Genomic DNA, 18,315 nt, shown 5'->3' with positions numbered 1-18,315 from the left:
CCTATCACAGACAGCGATGTAATTCACCAGTCTTTGGTACCTAATTACAGTGATGCTTCGAATCATATGGTTTTATCTGCCTATGGTACAATCATTGATTTTTTTTCAAATTTTCTGTTGTTTTAACTACAGTGTTGTGCTAATTTGTATTTGTGAACCTATATCAACAGCTTTCTTTGAGAATAAAGTACTAGTTAAAGGAAACTATAACTAGACCTATAGATTCTGGCTCATAGCCATCCTATGTAGGGTTTCCAGGCCTGAACATTTTTATGGGAGCAGCCAGCCTCGTCTTTTTCCTGGGAGTGGTTGTTGGATTTGAACTCCTCAGAAACGCTCTACATCATACACCATGTAGCTACACTGTGGGGACCCTTTGGAGTACCTACTTCCTCCTCATCATAATAGCTAACATGTACGAAGGGCGTGTACCCCATGCAGCGTTCTCAGTGCTGCCTCCATTCGAGCTCAGTGATCTCCCAACAGCCCTCGGTATCAGCAGCCCCCTGGCGCCAGCCCCCTGCACAAAGCAGGAACTTGAGGCCGAGAGGTTGGGCAACTTTCCCAAAGCCACAGTGTAGGAAATGCCCTCTGGGGTGCAGATCTACCCCCAGGCTGCCATGGGTGCAGGTCAGGAAGGGTCTCAACTTCTGAAATCATTAACAATCAATACTATGTGCACCTGCTCTTCCCAAGCAAACCCAGCAACACGGCACCCAAACCCTCACTGAAGGTGTCGTGTGCTAATGTATTTAGAAAATTGGACGGCTTAATGATGGTTCCTGCTGCTCGCCTGTGACTCTCTCAGCAGGACTTTGGAGGAATGTACCCAGAGCCTTCAAGATATTTTAGCATCTAACAAGGAGTGCTCAGGTGGCTCAGATGATCAAATATTTGAGTGTTAACTGGAAAGCTGGTGGTTCAGATACACCCAGAAGTGCTTCAGAAGAAAGACCTGGCAACCTCTATCCAGAAAATCAGCTCCCAAACCCCTTTATGGCTTGCAGCTCTGCTCTGACACATACGGGGTCTTCTGAATTGAAATCAACTTATCCTCAAGTGTGTGTGTTTAGACAAATGCTGACTTTCAGTGAATAGAATCCCCTGGCATTATAAAATTGAACCATCAGCTGTATATACATATAGGCCAATCTTAAACACTCCACAGGATCAAATATACTTTGGACACCCAAATGGAACAGTTGAAACATAGGTAGAGAATGTTCTGCTAGCCCCTACGTTGCCCAGGACACACAGTGCTTTCTCCAGTTTAGAATATTAAGCCCATATTTTTGTCCAAAATGGTTACTGATAATTTGTCCAGAAACATTTGATATTTTATTTCACATAAAGCAAAGACCCATGTGTTTTTTGGCCTTTTTCTTGTATTCCCCATGAATGTATAATGCACATTCATTAATGCAGGCTGCAGGTCATGGTCTTTAATTTATCTGGAGTAAAATCCCGTGGTACAAACTGTGTGAGGTCATCTCTGCTTTCTTATTGTTTTCTTGGTGGGCGAGGCATGATGATATTAAAGCCACACTAAAAATATCGCCACAGGAACACCTCAGCAGGATGAGAAGAGGGAAGAGGAAGGGAATCCGAGTGGATAGGTTTAGGTGCAGGATTTCCTGGTGGGGCGGAGCAGGAACCAACACTTCCTGGTGGGTTTGTCTGCTCTCCGGTGGAAACCTCAGAGCTTCGTCTGCTCCTCGCCTTCCTCCTGCCTCCCTTCCCTGGGTCCTCATGAAGCAGGGAGCACCTGGGCCTCCCTAGAGGGGTTGAGAGACCTCTTGTCCACCCAAATTTGGCCCCAGAACAGAAGCCCAGCTAGGAGGAAGAAGAAGGGGTCAGGAGGGGCTGAAGTGGTTGAAGGAAGCAAACTTATTCCTGAGGAGTCTGGTTAGCTCCGTGTTAATCGTATTAAATAAACGAGAAGGGGAAGACATTTAAAGCTGCTAAATGAGAGAATATGGCACATTCAGCAACTTGTTTTTGTCCTGCTGTCCATGAATGGGCGGGTCGGTCTAGGGGTCCATGATGGGCATGTCAGTCCTGGAGTCCATAATGGATGGGTCAGACCTGGGGTCCATGATGGGTGGGTGAGTTCTGGGGTCCATGATTGGCAGGTCAGAGCACCACTGACGAATAGGAAGACTGGTCTGGTGGTAAGCTGAGGGCGGGGTGGGTGGGCACGTGCTCTTCTGGCAATCCAGGATTCTCCTTCCAGACCAAGCCAAACCCGAGCCCAGTCCCTGGCCTGCAGTCAATTCTGACACACAGGAATTGTCCGGTGGGAGAGAGTAGAGCCACCCTTAGGGTCCTGAAACTGCCACTCTTTACTGGAGCAGAGCAGTCCCTCTGAGACACCGGCAGGTCAGAAATGTCCACCTTCCAGCTAACAGTCTAGCGTTTAACCACTGCGCCACCAGAGGGTCTCATTCTGACCACCGGGCTCTGTTCAGGAACATCATATTTATGTCCAGGTGGACCGTCCTCACTGTTTCAAGTTTCAGAACCAAGTCCAAGAGGCTAAAGCAAAACAGACGGTTTATGTGCTGGTGTGATTGAGCATTGTAGGCAGAGATGGTGACAGAGCTGGGAGGGTGTCAGTGGTTAACTTCTCCCTCTCCCCCCTGCTCCCTCCCTGTGTGGGAGTTCTGGGTTCAGTTCCTAGCCGTGCACCTAGTGTGCAGCCCTCTGTTGTGAGGGTGCTGGACAGGTTTCATTGGAGCTTCCAGACTAAGGGAAACTAGGAAGAAAGGTCTGGCAATCTATGGCAAATCAGCTATTGAAAATCCTCTGGATCACAGCCAGTCATGGGGATGGTCTAGGACTGGGCTACGTGATGCAAGGGCGTGGCCAAAGACTGGGGTTTGAATTAACAGCAACATGGATGATTCCTGGGGGCTGTTCATCTCTGACCTAGTATTGGGTCTCATTCTCAAACTGCACATGCCCAAGGTAGCACACACACAAACCCCAGATATAGACCTTCCCAGGAAAAAGAAGGGTCAGAATTGTAGGGGAGGCCTGGGGGGCTCATGGCCACTTCTGGGGGCTGGGTCGTAGGGGTGGGCGGGGGATGGTAGGGCTGCGGTCATTCCCACCTGGACCACATGGAGTCTCAGGATGGTGCAAACAGTGAGGACAGCTGGCTGCACACCGACAAACTGCAGCTCAGAGTCCATCCAGAGCTACCTCACAAGGAAGACCTGGAAATCTACTTCTGAAAAAACAAACCAACCCCAGGCATTGTGAACCCTACAGAGCAGAGTTCTTCCCTGACATGCATGAGGGCACTATGGGGGAGAATGGATTTGACAGCCGTGGAGGGAGCAGGGGAGTTGGGTAAATCCAGGCTCACTGTGCATGTAGCGTGGGTGACGAGCAAGCTCGTCTGTATGTCAGCTACATGACAAGAAGGGGAAACAGACATGGAGAACAGAGGTCTCAGCATACCAGAACCTGGGCGGGAATCCCGGACTCAGAAAGCTGGGTCTGGGCTGCGTAAAGCTCTTCAGATGGTCTCGAATGCACACCCAGAGTGACAACCATTGGCTGGATTTGGGGACTAAAGACATTAAGAGTGACCCTTTGTCAGGCGTGTTGGGAGACAGAGTGGTGGAGTCCAGAACAGTAGTGACCAGTCAGATGGACCCTTGGTCTCATGGGCCCCAAAGTGACTCCTGAGGGCAGGCTGAGGAAAGTTGGAGACGTGAAGTGCTTAGCAGCCTAGGAATTCATTTCAGGTGGTAACTCTAACCCTCCTTCTATGGACAGTTGAACCACAATTATTGGTACTGGGCAAAAAGAGACAAGCTTAAATTTTTGCCTCTTTTCTTTATCTCTTCTTATTTAGTGGATCTGAGTTAAACAACAGGGAACAGAAGAAAAACATGAGGAATGAAAATCTAGCACCTACAGTATTTTCAGAGTCTGCGGGTTAATGCGCTAGACTGCAAAGTCAGTTTGAACCAAAGTTTGGCAGTTCAAGCTCACCAGTCACTCCTCAGAAACCCCATACAGGGTTGTTATGGGTAGGAACCAACTCAACAACACTTAACAACAACAACAGTATTTTTGGGGTACAGAAATAAGATCACCACGATTTCTGTTCTCAGAGACCCTAATGTGACATTGTTAAGTAAAATCTTCAGGTTCTTGGGAAATCTTGCTGTTGTTTTTAGGTGCTGTTGAGTTGGTTCTGATTCATAGCGACATTATCTACAACAGAATGAAACACTGTCCAGTCCTGTGTCCTCCTTAATCATGCCTGAAAGAGGCGTGGGTAGAGTAAGGAAGCTCTAAACACTATGGGAACTTTAATGAGATACCTGTTAGCTTATTTTCCCAGTCCATTTTCCCTTTTCTGTGACTGAATTCCATCCCTTCTGTAGAATGAGCCTCCCCTGTCTGTCAGGGTGCCGTGGTAGCTTGTGTATTTCTGGGATGCTGGAAGCTATGTGGCCAGTATTTAAAATACCAGCAGGGACACCATGGTGGACAGGTTTCAGTGAGATGCACTAGTAAGAAAGGTCTGGCAATCAAACCTCTGAAAATCAGCCAGTGAAAACAGCGTGGCTGGCATAGGGCAGGAAAGTGATCCCCTAGGTTGGAAGACACCCAGAATACAAAGTGGCCTCCACATTGATCTGCAGATGATGTGGACAGGCAATGTCTCCTGCTGGACACGAGGCCACGTGGCTTGGAGCCCACTGGATGGCAGCAGTACAAGAGGGGACAACATTGCTGTTACCTCCAAGATCGGCTGGGCTCCCTCAGCCCATGTGCGTCTGGAAGGCACCGTGGGGACTTTGTCAGTTGAGTTTTGAGGTTGGCGATTAGAACATCATTTCCTTCGGCTGCATTTTTGAAAGTTGCGCAAAAGTTAGCAAGTTCCCTTCTGCTGGCTTTGGCCTAAAGGGCTTCCTGAAGGTTAGACAAACTCCTCTAATTATTGGCAGGCATGTGGAGACTAATGTTTAGAAGCAAGAAGCTGGCGGGTCTGGTTAGTATGTGTTTTGGTGGCATCCTGATGGAGCTGCTGACCGTAAGTGACACAGTGCGATTTAACGGAACTCTTTCTTCACCTTATACTTCAGCAGAACAAGGAGGACTCAGCCTCGGCAGAGACCAAGCCCGCCGCAGCACCAGAGGTAAGAGATGCAGCTTTTTCTCTGTACCAATGACATTCATTGTTTGAGACATGCTAAACATGACGCCTTTCGATGTTCGTTGTTTTGCACCTGCTCAGAGTCCAGCAAAGTAGTCGGTGATATGTTGTTGCTTCAGGCAGCAGTTTTGTTTACCTGATGTTCTGTGTGAAATAAACAAGGCAGTACTGTCTTTGTACAGCAGGGGGCGTTGTGTATGGGAAGTGGGGCGTTGCCTCCCTCCCCCTTTAGAAGCTGTGTTATTTTGAGGATCCTGGAGAGCTGGGACCCTATGGGACTGCCGGGAAGGCCTTGTGTTGTGGGTTTTTTAAGTTTTCCCCATCACTTTTCAATCACTCTGGATTGTTGTTAGCTGTCATTGGGTCAGCTCCAACTCACTGTGACCCTATGCACACAGAATGAAACACTGCCCAGTCCTGGGCCAACCGCACTATTGTTGCCACACTTGAGCCCATTGATGCTGCCACTTGGCCAATCCATCTTGCTGGGGGTCTTCCTCTTTTTCTCTGACCCTCCACCTTACCAAACATGATATCCTTCTCCAGGGACTGGTCCCTCCTGACAATGTGTCCAAAGTATGAGAGACGAAGTTTGGCCATCTTGGCCTCCAAGGAGCACTCTGGCTGCACTTCTTCCAACACAGATCTATTGTTTTTTTGGCAGCCCATGGCACTTTCAATATTCTTCTCCAACACTGTAACTCAAAAGCATCAATTCTTCTATTGTCTTCCTTATTCACTGTCCAGCTTTCGCATCCATATGAGGTTATTGAAAATACCACGGCTTGGGTCAGGCACACCTTAGTCCTCAAGCTGACATCTTTGCTCTTCAACACTTCAAGTATGTATATGTACTTACACCGAGGGGCTTCAGAAAGTTCATGGAAGAACTGGAATAGAGAGATAATGGAATTTCCCATGAACATTTGAAGCCCCTCTTTGTACAGCCTAGGAGATGATACCAATGTATGTGCATGATTCTTTTCAAGTTCCTTTATGTGCCTTCAAAAGAAGTTGGAATTATGAATGACGAAGAGACTCCATGGGTTGTGGGGGGCCAGGTGCTTGTATCCTGGCAGATCCCAAGCCCATGGATACTGGTGGAGTTGGGTACCCGGGGAAGCTCCTGGAGGAATTTGCTGGGAGTGAGGACACTAGATGAGGTTGGAGACCCACAGCAGTTTCCCAGCACTCTCTGCTTTTAGTCGGAACATGAGTCATGTGATTGGGTTTGTTGCACTGTCTCAGTCACAAGCCGTGAGACCCATGTGACAGTGCTGTGAGGGGTGTGGGGTGGTCGGTGTGGATTCTCACAGCAGCCGTGCAGGGCTACAAATTCCACACTGAGGACTCGAAGCTTGGTTCAGGTCAGACTGACCGCATGTTAGCACATTAGAGGACACAGTGGTTCTTCTGAAACAGAGACTCCTGATTTTCTGGACGATTTCACAGCTTTCCAGCAAAACTTGAAGTTTTTAAAGCAGGGGTTCTGAGATAGGAGTGTGCTTCCCACCTGTGTCCAGGGCAGTGGGCAGTGGGCAGTGGGCAGGGATGTTCTGGGCCACTGGAGCCAGGAGCTCTATGGGGAAGGACAACCTCTCAGGGAGCAGCCGATATGCAGACAACATCACTGACACCGAAGCCTACTGCACTGAGACACTGTGGTGGTGTGGGGGTTAAGTGTGGGGCTGCTGATTACAAAGTCAGTGATACAGTCGCTCCATGGAAGAGGCAGTCTGCTTCTGTAAAGATTTACAGCCTCAGAAATCCTACAGAGCCATCCTACTCCTTCCTGCAGGGCCACTGTGGACTTTTATCAATTATTTAATACGAAGTCTGTTCCAACCCACAAGCTCCTGGTGAGCTTGAACCGTCGGACCTTGTGGTTCAAGCTGACTTTGCAGCCCAGCACATTAGCCCACAACACCCCACAGGGTCTCTGGATGAGCTAGTACATTCCTGGTAAATTACCTTGTAAAACTGGATTTCCTTATCAGACATACAAACCGTGCCCGTCGAGTTGTGTGGTTCGAGGTAACGGATAAATGGCCATATAAGATTTCAACACCTTCTGCTGTCGAGTTAATTTCATAGCAACTCTCTAGGACGCAGTAGACCTGCCCTCAGAGGGTTCCAGAGGCTGCAGATCTGTACCGAAGCAGACCGCTACATCTTTCTCCCACAGGGTAATCATGGGGTCCGAACCACTGGCCTTTGGGTGAGCAGTTGAGCAGCGAAACCAGGGCTCCTTCTATGAAATCCCAAGGTGGTCCTAATTATGGGCCCCAAGTGACTATGTAAATGCCTGCATTCTATTCTGAATTGTACCCTAATTTTCAGTACACTCAGACTACACTGGACGTTTGATGGGAAGGAAACAGCCTTTGATGCTTCTCTCTGAAAACCTTTTCAGTCCAAGTAAAGAAACAGCTAAAGGAGCTCTGGTAGCGTAGTGGGTACGAATTGGGCTGCTAACCTCACGGTTCTTACTCATCGGATTTCCAAGGAGCAGCAGGTGGGTTTGAACTGCCGACCTTGTGGTTTGCAGTCCAACGCTGATGCTGCAGCGCCTCAGCAGGAGTGCAATAGCTGTGAAAATGTCATTTTATATGAATGTCACCGCGAATAAGCCGACCTCGCAGTGAACATTCTTTTATGTGCTTTACCTAATAAAACCTGCAGTTGTCTCTGCTGTAGCAATGGGTTGAATTTCTTCATACTGTATTTGTTTTTAATAAAAAGCCACAGATAGATGAAGGAGACTGAATTGCCCCCCGGGCGAATGCTTTATCGTGCTACAAACTCCACTGTTAACCAGAATGCTAAGGGACTTATTTAGAGCAATTTCTGCTCACTCCAGGACAGGGCTAAATTGGTCTTCTCCCTCTTTCCGCCTTCCCTCCCTGCTTTGGCAAACAAGCAGGCCTCGTTTCCTAAGGTGAATTGTGGGTGATCTGTTGCTTCAATTGGGGGCACTTAAATGTGCAAGCAGTTGGCTCTCAGTCTTGGCTCTTTGAAGCAGCAGGGCGCGGCCACTTTGGATGGTGGTGGGGTGGAGTCGGGGAGAAGGCCCCAGATCACCGTCCTAGGTAATAAGAGAGAAACAACTCACATGGGTGTACCCAAACGGTGCCAGAGGGGTGAACAAACACTCAGCGCATATTTGTTGACTGTCTGATCCCAGGGTGTGTGCATGTTTACTGTCCTCTTTAATTCCCAATAATATATGAAGCGATCTCTTTTCTTGATATGCAAGTAAAAAACGTGACCGTTCAAATTCAACCCCTTTGGAAATTAGTGCAGAGAGTTCAGAGATGTGCATTGATTGGAGAATCACAGGTACACCGTAAGGGAATTGTTGGCCTGGTCCCAAACTCCTGCTTTTTCCTACAGCAGCAGCCCCAAGGTGAGGATCCGAATTTTGAAGTTGTAACAGGAGCTGGTGCTATGAGTTTAATTGTGTGTCCTAGAAAGAAATGTTGACGTCCTGAGCTTCAATACCTGTGAAGGCAACCTTGTGCGGAAATCGGGTCTCTGAAGATGTTATCAGCTGAGTTCGCAGGAGACCATACTGGGGTAGGGTTGGTCCTAATCCACTCTGAGTGGTGTCCTATAAAAGAGGAGGAGTGACACAGAAGGACACAGGGGTGACCATGTGGGACAGTTATGCTGAAGGCTAAGTCAAGGAGTGTCGGAATCTACCAGAAGCTGCAGAGATAAAGAAGGGTCTTCCCCTAGAGCCTGTAGAGAGGGCACAACCTTGTTGATACCCCTCACTTAAATTTCTGGCCCCTACATTGTTTGAAGTCACCACATTGTGATACCATGTTCTGGGGACCCCAGGACAACGTTACCAAAACTGTGTCTTGCTTTCGGCATTGGATCCCTCTAATCATATGTGCACAGTATGAAGAAGAATGTGGCATCAGGTTTGGGGGAAGGCTCATTAACAACCCACAAAGTGCAGATGACCTAACCTTTCTTGCTGAAAGTGTAGAGGACTTGAAGCATTTACTGATGAAGAGCCAAGTGTGAACTACAACTCAGCGTAGAGAAAACAACAGTCCTCACCACTGGACCAATAATCAACATCATGAGAAACCAAGGAGCATGACTTTCCAGCTCCGAGACCTTGGCCCCCAGAGGACATGGAGAGGAGAGGACATGGAGAGGTGTCGGATGGAGGTGTAGGATGCTGAGGAAGGCTCTAATAGAAGGTGTCAGGAGGTGTCTGTAATCAAAGACCCTCACCTCTGCATGCACGGTCTTTAGCATTTGCTCCCGAAACACCCAGGAGACAGGCAGGCACAGTCTCCATTCCTGTGTTTCCTCTAAGGGATGGATTGTTCCCTGCACATCTTGGAGCAGCATTCACTTCACCAGAAAGCAGCTGTTTCAGGTGAATTCTCATCTAGGCAGAGCCTTTGCTGGGACGCAAACAGACAGACACACACTCTAATTGCTGTGGTTATGGTCGAGTCCACGCCCCACCGGCCATGAACGTGAACGACAGAGTGAAGGAGAGAGGGAGCGACAGAGGGAGGGACAGAGTGAGGGACAGAGTGTGAAGGACAGAATGAACCTGCCTGACTCTGAGCCTCCTCCCAGCAGCACTCGCTGGGGGTCCACTGTTGAGGTTACTGTATGATTTCCATTCCTTCCTTCCCACCTGGGCTCATCTTCCAGCCCTGCTCCCAGCAGCAGTGTTCTTGTGGGATCCGTAGGGTGTTCTGGTCTTTCTTCTTTAAAAAAAAAAAACACAAATGGATGCTACAGTGCACATCAAAACAATATAGCTATTACTTTCAAAACCTTTTTTTTGTGTACTAGGTGAAGTTTACACAGCAGATGGTTTTCCATTCAGCATTCCATACACACTTGTCTGGTCTCATTGTCACCCCCACATTGAAGTGTCCCTAACCCCCCTTCCTCCCTGGGTTCCCTGTCTCCACGCCTCCTTCTTCCCTGGCCCTTCTGAACTTTATCCAGGGGCAAATGCTTCCCCTTTGCCTTCAAGTAGTTGGTTATTCTGAGCAGCGCAGACCTCCCTGGCCCTTCTGAACTTTATCCAGGGGCAAATGCTGTCCCTTTGACCTCAAGTAGTTGGTTATTCTGAGCAGCGCAGACCTCCCTGGCCCTTCTGAACTTTATCCAGGGGCAAATGCTGCCCCTTTGACCTCAAGTAGTTGGTTATTCTGAGCAGCGCAGACCTACCTGGCGGTTTTGTTCCCCTTGCAGACTCGTCTATTGTTTGCTGAAAGTTGAATGTGCGTTCGTGAGTGTGTGAGTATGAGTTCACTTACAAACTTGAAGGGTGACTAGGGGCCATGGTCTTATGGGCTCCCCCAGATTCATAGTTCTCAGTGGCTGATTTTCAGATGCAGATTGCCCGGACTTTCTTCCTATTCTTAGCCTGGAAGCTCCATTAAAAATGTGCACCGTGGGTGACTGTGCTAATGACATGGCTTCCAATATCACAACTTTCACCTGTCTACAGTGCCCTGTGCAGGCTCATAGTGATAGAGGGCCCTACCGCTGCGTGATGGTGGCGGTGGAGTCGGTTCTGACTCCTAGAGGCCCCGTACAGGGTTTCCGAGGCTGTAAAGAAAGCCTCATGTTTCTCCCACGGAACAGCTGGTAGTTTCGAACTGCTGACCTTGAGGTTCACAGCCTGATTCGTAACCACTACGCTACCAGAGCAGACAACCGAATCATGGATTTGAGAACAATACAACTTCAAGGATTGTTGGAAGCCTCTCTTCCTCAAGGCAAGGGGACAGTTACATCTTCCAGGCGTGCGCTTACGTGGCATCCTCACCACTGTGGGGCTCAGCTGTGCAGCGACCCCTGGTGCATAAATGCTCCTTCTTGGGCAGCGAGAGGAGGGAGCGATCTTATCTCTGTTTCCAGAGCTGGCAGGGCAGGCGAAGGTTTCTTCTCTTACTCTTGTTCCTTCTTTCTCTTAATTTATCTAACAAATCCTTATCTCACCCTTAAGGGGCCGCGATGGCACTGTAGGATAAGCACTGGACTGCTAATCTCAAGACTGGTGGTTCAAACCTACCAGTCGCTTGTTCCTTGAAGGAAAGGTGAGCCCCTCAGCTCGTGTAAAGACTGATGGACTTGGAAACCTCATAGATGGTCACTGTAGTCAGAACCGACTCCACGGCAGTGAGCTGCTTTATCTCATCCTTAAGGAGGCCTGGTGGTGCGGTAACTAAGCGCTCAGCTGCTAACCTAAAGGTTAGTGGTGTGAACCCAGCAGCCTCCCAGTGGGAAAGAGTTGTGACCATCAGTCCTGTAAGGGGGGTGTGAGGAGGAACCCACTCGACGGCCAGTGGGGTGGTTTGGGCTCGAGAACCAGAATTGGAGGAAGCTCCCCTTTACGCACACAATGTACTGGAGCCACGTGCTGGGGGCTGGGGTTGGAGGTCTCATGCCCCCCCCACACACACACACACACTCACATACACACTACTGACCCCATGCTGCACACTGGATTGGGACACTCAGCTGAAGTGGTGGACAACAAGGACTGTGAGGAACCCTGGAGTCTGTCGGGAAGAGAGTGCCGAGTATAAGGTACATCTGCGGTCTGTTGGGAAGGGAGTGGGCATGAGGGAGACTCGCTGGAGGGCGGTCTGAGAGAGGACGCTGTATGTGAGACCAGATGACCCTCATTTGTCTTCACCAAGATGGGGTAGACTGGGCGGGCTCTTCTGTGGTCTCCAGTAAAGACCAGTCATGGGTTGCCCCTCAGTCCTCTCTCCCGGGCAGCCACCTCAGAGAGCCCAGTGAGGCTGAGGTGCAGGCTGCCTCCACTACATCTGCTGTTGCCGGGCACTGTTGGGGTGACTCTGACTCCAGGCTAGACCTTCTTCTAGGTCTTTATGGAGATGGATGGACAGTCTTCCTCCCAGGCAGCCACTGGGTGGGTTTGAACAGCCGACCTTTCAGTTTGCAGCGGAGTGCTGAACTGTGGTGCCACCAGGACCCCTTTCTGCAGGTTTGTTGATGTTATTGTTGAATCGACTCGTGGGACCACTCCATGCGTCTCCTAGGCTGTCTCCCATGCAGGGTGGATTCAAACTGCCAACTTTTCGGTTGACAGCCAAGCTCTTAACTCTCAGTGCTACCAGGGCCCTGCTCCACCATCTTGAATCTTTCTCTCTGGTCATGAGCCTGGGTAACTGGCTCCGTCTTAACTGCCGTGGCTTGGACCGGACACATCGCTGCACTCCTGTTCCCAAAGGGGAGAACTCACCTACGTGGTCCCAACTCTCCACACGTGTCCGGGAAGAGATGGGGTGCTCCACTCATCCCTCTGGTCTTCCACCGGTGAATATTGTGTCTGTATTTTCTGTCTGTCCCCAGGTGGGCCCAATGATGTGGACGTGGGCTATTAGGTCAGGGACGCAGAAGACTGGTCATCCTGCGGCAAGCCTGGAATCGTATTGGGGAAACAGGAAACAGACATTTCCGGAGGTTGTGGGGGTGGGTGTTATCTCCTTGGGCTTAATTTTCCACCTTTTGAGTCTGTTCCTGCAGGCAATATACCCAGTAGGACAGAAAGAGCAGTTCCTTTTTTAATTGCAGTTTGGGTGAAAAAGTTTACAGAGCAAATTAGTTTTCCATCCAACCATGTGCACACGTTTAGTCTTGTGACATTAGTCACAATTCCCCCAATGTGACGTCCCTGTTCATACTTTCTCACTGGGTTCCCCGTTTCCCTTTGTCCTTCTCGCCTGCTCCTTCCTGCCTGACTCAGCTTTGGTTTTTGACAAATGTTGTCCTGCTGGTCTTGTGTGATTGATGGTCCTGCATGGTCCTCATACGATTACTGCTCACGTGATAGGTCTGTCGTCTGCTTGAAGGGTGGTCCCCAGGGTGGGTTCAGTACCAGACTTGAGCCGTATCTAAGGGCCATAGTCTCGAGGCTTTGACCAGTAAATTTGCTATTTTTTATGATTTAAAATTTTGTTCTATTTTTTTTTCTTCCTCTCATCTTCCAAATACGTTTCTAAAGAAAATATTTTGAAAGAAGAAAATGGAAATAATTTCTTTATAAACAATCGAACGCATTTGAAAGACAAGTAAACCTTGCTTGTATCATGTTTATTTCCACTGGCATCAAGTAAAAGGTAATTTATTGCCATAGTAACTGTGGCAACATTTAGTCCACAGGCTTTCTGTACCTGCAATTAAATTCCATTAAAAATGAAAGGTTTCCATTGCAAAGCCCGAAGATCTAACAAGACCACACTTTAGCCAGAGCCCAATTCTTTCTTGCTAATGCATTTTCAAAAGTACTAAGTTTTGGGGTAATTATCTTTTCATTCTTAAGGAATTTTGAAGGGAGCTGCACTCAAGGCGACTCAAAATATTGTAACTTAAAAACAGAACATTCTAGGTCAGAAATAGTCAGACTCTCTGTGTCTCCATTTTACTCACCCTTGTTGTTGTTATGAAGTGCCGTCGAGTTGGTTCCGACCCATAGCAACTCTGTATAGGGTTTCCGAGGACCAGCTGGTGAACTTGAACCACCGACCTTGCAGTTCAAACGGCTTTGCAGTCTGGCGCATTAACCCACAGTGCCACACCAGGACTCCTTATTCACCCTAGTACCTAGTAAGGAGGTCTGGTAGCGTAGTGGCTACGAATTGGGCTGCGAACCGCAAGGTCAGCAGTTCAAAACTACCAGCTGTTCCACAGAAGATGAGGCTTTCTGCTCCTGTAAAGATTTACAGCCTTGGAAACCCTGTACAGGGTCGCTATGGGTCAGAACCAACTCGACTTAGCAACAACAACAACAACAACATCTGGTGTTGTCCATCTTCAACACTCACACATGGTGTAGGATCTGATCAGGAAGGACCTGAATGGTAGAAAGACTTGGTGATGTGTTTCTGAAATCTCACAGTCTTGTACACCCTGTGGAGAGTTCTCTGCACACGTGGGGTCGTCAGGAGATAGAATCAGCTCGATGGCAACTATTAACAACAGGGTCTGAAGAAAGAGATGCTGGTCACGGTGTTGCCACAGACATCACATTGGGTTCAGGACTGGGCTCAGAGCCTTCAGCAAGGCGAAGTGGACATTGCATTGTCCCTCACAGAGGAAAAGGACTGGGCTCAGAGTCCTTGGCAGTGGGAGGCGGAGTCTGCTCTACAGAAGGACGATTGTTCACTCACCCCTATGTGCCTTTGTTTACTGGACATTCATTTGTGTGGGCTACCTGCCAGGACTCAGCTGTGACCAGCTAGCAGGGCTCCTGACCTCAGCCAGCTGGCAGGTGGAAGACAGCCGTTCCTGCGGTGAAATGTGCCTGCTTCCCACATCTTCTGTAGATGGCACACTTCATGTAGAAACAGGACAATGGCACGTGTAATTTAATGACCTACAAAGGCAGCTGGCCTCTTACTCTGCCTCTGAGCCACAGAATGAGCCACTGATGGGCACTCAAGCTGGGCCCCACACGTCGCAGCCGATAGGTGTAGGGCTCTTGTCTGCTGCTGTCTTTTCTTTGGTTCTGATCACAAAGACCCCACGCACAACACAAACAGTCCTTGTCAAGTCCGGCACCACCTTCACAAGTGTGGGTGTGCTGTAGCTGCCATGTGTGGGAGGTACTGTCCAACCTTGGGGCTCATCTTCCAGCTCCGTGTCAGATGATAGTCTACTATGATCCATGGAGTTTTCACTGGTTAATTCCCAAAAGTAGGCCACCAGGCCCTCCTTCCCAGTCTGTCTTAGTCCAGAACCTCCACTGAAACCTGTCCACCATGGGTGAGCACACTGGTCTGGGACATTCTGGGGACCAGCATCACAGAACTCCCAGCCCTCCAGAGTAACACAGAAAGGCAGATGGGGCGGCAGATGGGGAGGTGGAGAAGAGGCTGAGAATACAGAAGTCCTGATTTATAGGCGAAATGTAGGATTTAATGACCTACAGAGGATTAGATCATTAAATCATACAGACGGTAAAACCAGTCTACAAAGCTGAGGGTCAAGAACTGAGCTCAGTGACGTCATAGGGAACATATCACCCATCAGTGTCCATCTGTCGGTCCAGTGAACAAACAACACGCATGAGAGTGTGACAAGTTGAGCAAACATTATCAGACAATGTCTTGTAGGAATCAGAGGATTGAACCAGTCTTTGTCCTCTCTTACCCTGTGTGGTGTTTCCATCTGTACAACAATGAGAGAGGATCTGAGTAAAGGTCGTCAGCACACCCAGAACCCCTCTCCTCTCCAGTAACTGTCATCCTTGGATACATTTAAATAGTTAATAACCTGCTAATATGTTTCACTAATGTCACCTTTGGAAGCAGTATAGACAGGCCTTGGAGATGTTATGAGTTCAGTTCCAAAGCACCCCAATAATGTGAGTCTCACTAAAACACAAGTCACGGGTTTTGGGTTTCCCAGTGTAAAGAAACTCCTAGTGTGGTGCTGTAGGATCAGCACTGGACTGCGAACCACAAGGTCGGCGGTTCAAACCCACCAGTCGCTCCTCGGAAACCCTCTGCAGGGTCGCTATGAGTCGGAACCAACTCGACAGCAGCTAACAACAACAGCGGTATAAAGAACAGTGATGTTTGCGCTGTGTTAGCTGTAGTCTGAAGTGTGGAAGTGTGATGGGACAGTCGGAGCACCTGTGAGAATGATGTTGGGGACGAGTACTGAGCGTCTGCCTCAGCTATCTCAACATCTCATGCACATTTCCTAGAACTTAGGTAAAATCTGTGCTCCTGATATGAAATCAAGACTTTATTTCTAACTATTTAATTTTCCAGTGCCCTGTGATCTGTCAGGTGGGGCCAGCCAGGTCCACTGGACTGGGCAACCATGAGCTGGGTCCTGTGCAGGACAGGAAGTTCTCCAAGGCACAGCCCTAGAGGAGTGGGGGTAGGGAGCACCAGGGCAGCTCCAGACTCCAGCCCCAGGACACGAGCTTAGGCTCAGAGTGGGTGTAAGGGCAGCAGAAGAGCAATCTTGAAAAAGCAGAAAGAGAGGAATCTTGTCTGATGTGTTATTGTTGTTCATTGCCTTAGAGTCTGTTCTGACTCACAGCGACCCCATCTATACAGGCCGAGGAGCAGCTGGTGGGTTTGAACCACCAACCTTGCAGTTAGCAGTTCAGGACTGATGCTTTAGAGAGACAGGCATATTTCACTTCATTCTGTCTCCCAGAGAATGGAGCCGTTTTTCCACAGCCAGTGGTCACTCTGTGTCTGTGGCACATGTTGGCCATTCTCATCGTGTTTCAGATTTGATCATCATGCTTTTGGAGTCGCCCCTCAAAAACCCTATACAGGACTGCTGTGAGTCTGAACACACTCGACAGCCCTTAACAACATTGCACAGAACCCAAAGACCATAGAAGATTTGATGCGTTTGAGCCATGGCATTGGAGAAGAATGTTAAAAGTACCATGGATGGCCAGAAGAACAAACAAGTCTTTGTTGGAAGAAGGACAGCCTTAGAAACCAGGATGCCCAGACTTCATCTCTCATACTTTGAACATATTATCAGGAGGGCTCAGTCCCTGGAGAAGGACATCATGCTTGGTGAAGTGGAGAGTCAGCCACAAGGAGGAAGACCTCCAGCGAGATGGATAGGCACAGTGGCCACAGCAATGTGCTCAGGTGTAACAGTAATAAACAGGGGAGACGCAGGACCGGGCAGTGTTTCCTTCTATGATGCTTACAGGTTCTGTGAGTCAGAACCAACTTGATGGTACCTCACAACAACAAGTGCACACCTTAGGAGTCCTGGTGTGGCTCTGTAGGATAAGCACTGGACTGCTAACCCACCAGCCGCTCCTTGGAAACCCTATTCGGAGTCACTATGAGTCAAAATCGACTCTACAGCACCTAACAACACAAAGAGCCCACTTCGTAGACTGTGGTGTGGTATGAGCAGCACGCTCATGTGCTTGAGGAAACCAAGCATGTGCGTGACTTGCTCCATTGCGGCCATCTGGACTGGAACCTGCAGAGTCTCCAGGTTGGCCTGTTTCAATGTCCAGATGCAGACTAGAGAGGTCAGCAATGGAGAATGCCCACGTCCCCTTTGTCCAGCTCACCGTCCTCCCATGCCTCTGAGCTCTGGTCCTCACAAGAAGACTGCATTAGGCTCTTCTCGTTACCTTTGCTCCGTAGACAATGACCAGCAGAGCAGTTATATTCCCCACTCATTCTAGGTGTCCAGGAGTCTGTGCATCTAGTTGCAACCTGGTTAATGCCGAGCCGACCCTGACTCAGGATGATCCCATGTGTGTAAAGAGAGCTGTGGTTCATAGGGTCTTCAGTGGTTGATTTTTTCAGAAGCAGATCACCAGGCCTTTCTTTGGAGGCAAATCTGAGTGAGTTCCAACCTCCAGCCTTTGGTTAGCAGCCAAGTATGCAAACCCCAGTGGTGTTTCAGCGGTAGGGTTCTTGCCTTCCACGTGGGAGCCTGGAGTTCTATTCCTGGACAACATGTCTCCCATGCAGCCACCCCCAGTCTGTGTTGCTAGGATGCTGAACGAGGTTCAGTGAAGCTTCCAGACTAAGATGAGGAAGAAAGGTCTGGTGATCTACTCCTGAAAACCAGCCAATCAAAGTCCTATGGATGTACTGGTCTACATCACAGCTGGTCACGGGGATGAAACAACCAAAGACTGTCCTGTTCAGCTGGGCATGCGCCCAAGCTGACTCCACCACGATCTGTTTGAGTTTGTGTAAAATCCCCCGATCAACACAGCTCATTGGGGTTCAGGGTACCAAGTCTGACCATGATAGTTTAAGTCGAACTGGGACTCTGTGTGACTCAAAATCTTTGACACTGGGTTTCATCACCTCGACTTCCTCCCAGCTCTTCCACCTCACTCTGCATGGGACCCAGGCCAGAGAGGAGGGGACCCCTCCCCATGTGCCAGACAAGACCCCGAATCAGGTCTGCTCCCAGGCAGGTGCAGACTCACCACGGTCAGGTCAGTGTGTGGAAGCAGCAGGAGGCTGGAGGGCCCTGGCCCTGGGACCTGCCAGCTACAGCTCTGATTTGTGCATCTTCTTAGGAACTGTTGTTGTTAAATGCGGTCGAGTCGGTTCTGACTCATAGCGACCACTTATAGGGTTTCTGAGGAGCAG

The 18,315-nt window shown here is 49.1% G+C and overlaps 1 protein-coding gene across 2 annotated transcripts in view; it reads left to right on the top strand.

Annotated features, from left to right (window-relative positions):
* Positions 1-18,315, top strand: part of RPS6KA2 (ribosomal protein S6 kinase, 90kDa, polypeptide 2) — a 331,396-nt gene that overhangs the window by 56,704 nt on the left and 256,377 nt on the right. The window contains exon 3 of one of the 2 annotated variants that reach the window (XM_006871178.1): positions 5,112-5,162. The exons of the other annotated variant lie outside the window; for it this stretch is intronic. Coding sequence (XP_006871240.1) covers positions 5,112-5,162 — 51 coding nt within the window. The remainder of the gene's footprint in view (positions 1-5,111; positions 5,163-18,315) is intronic. 2 annotated transcript variants of the gene reach the window in all.

Source organism: Chrysochloris asiatica, unplaced genomic scaffold (genome assembly GCF_000296735.1).
Source record: "Chrysochloris asiatica unplaced genomic scaffold, ChrAsi1.0 scaffold00162, whole genome shotgun sequence".
NCBI lineage: Eukaryota > Metazoa > Chordata > Mammalia > Afrosoricida > Chrysochloridae > Chrysochloris > Chrysochloris asiatica.
Note: the sequence above shows the minus strand (reverse complement) of the source record. Positions and strands in the feature narration are given on the sequence as shown.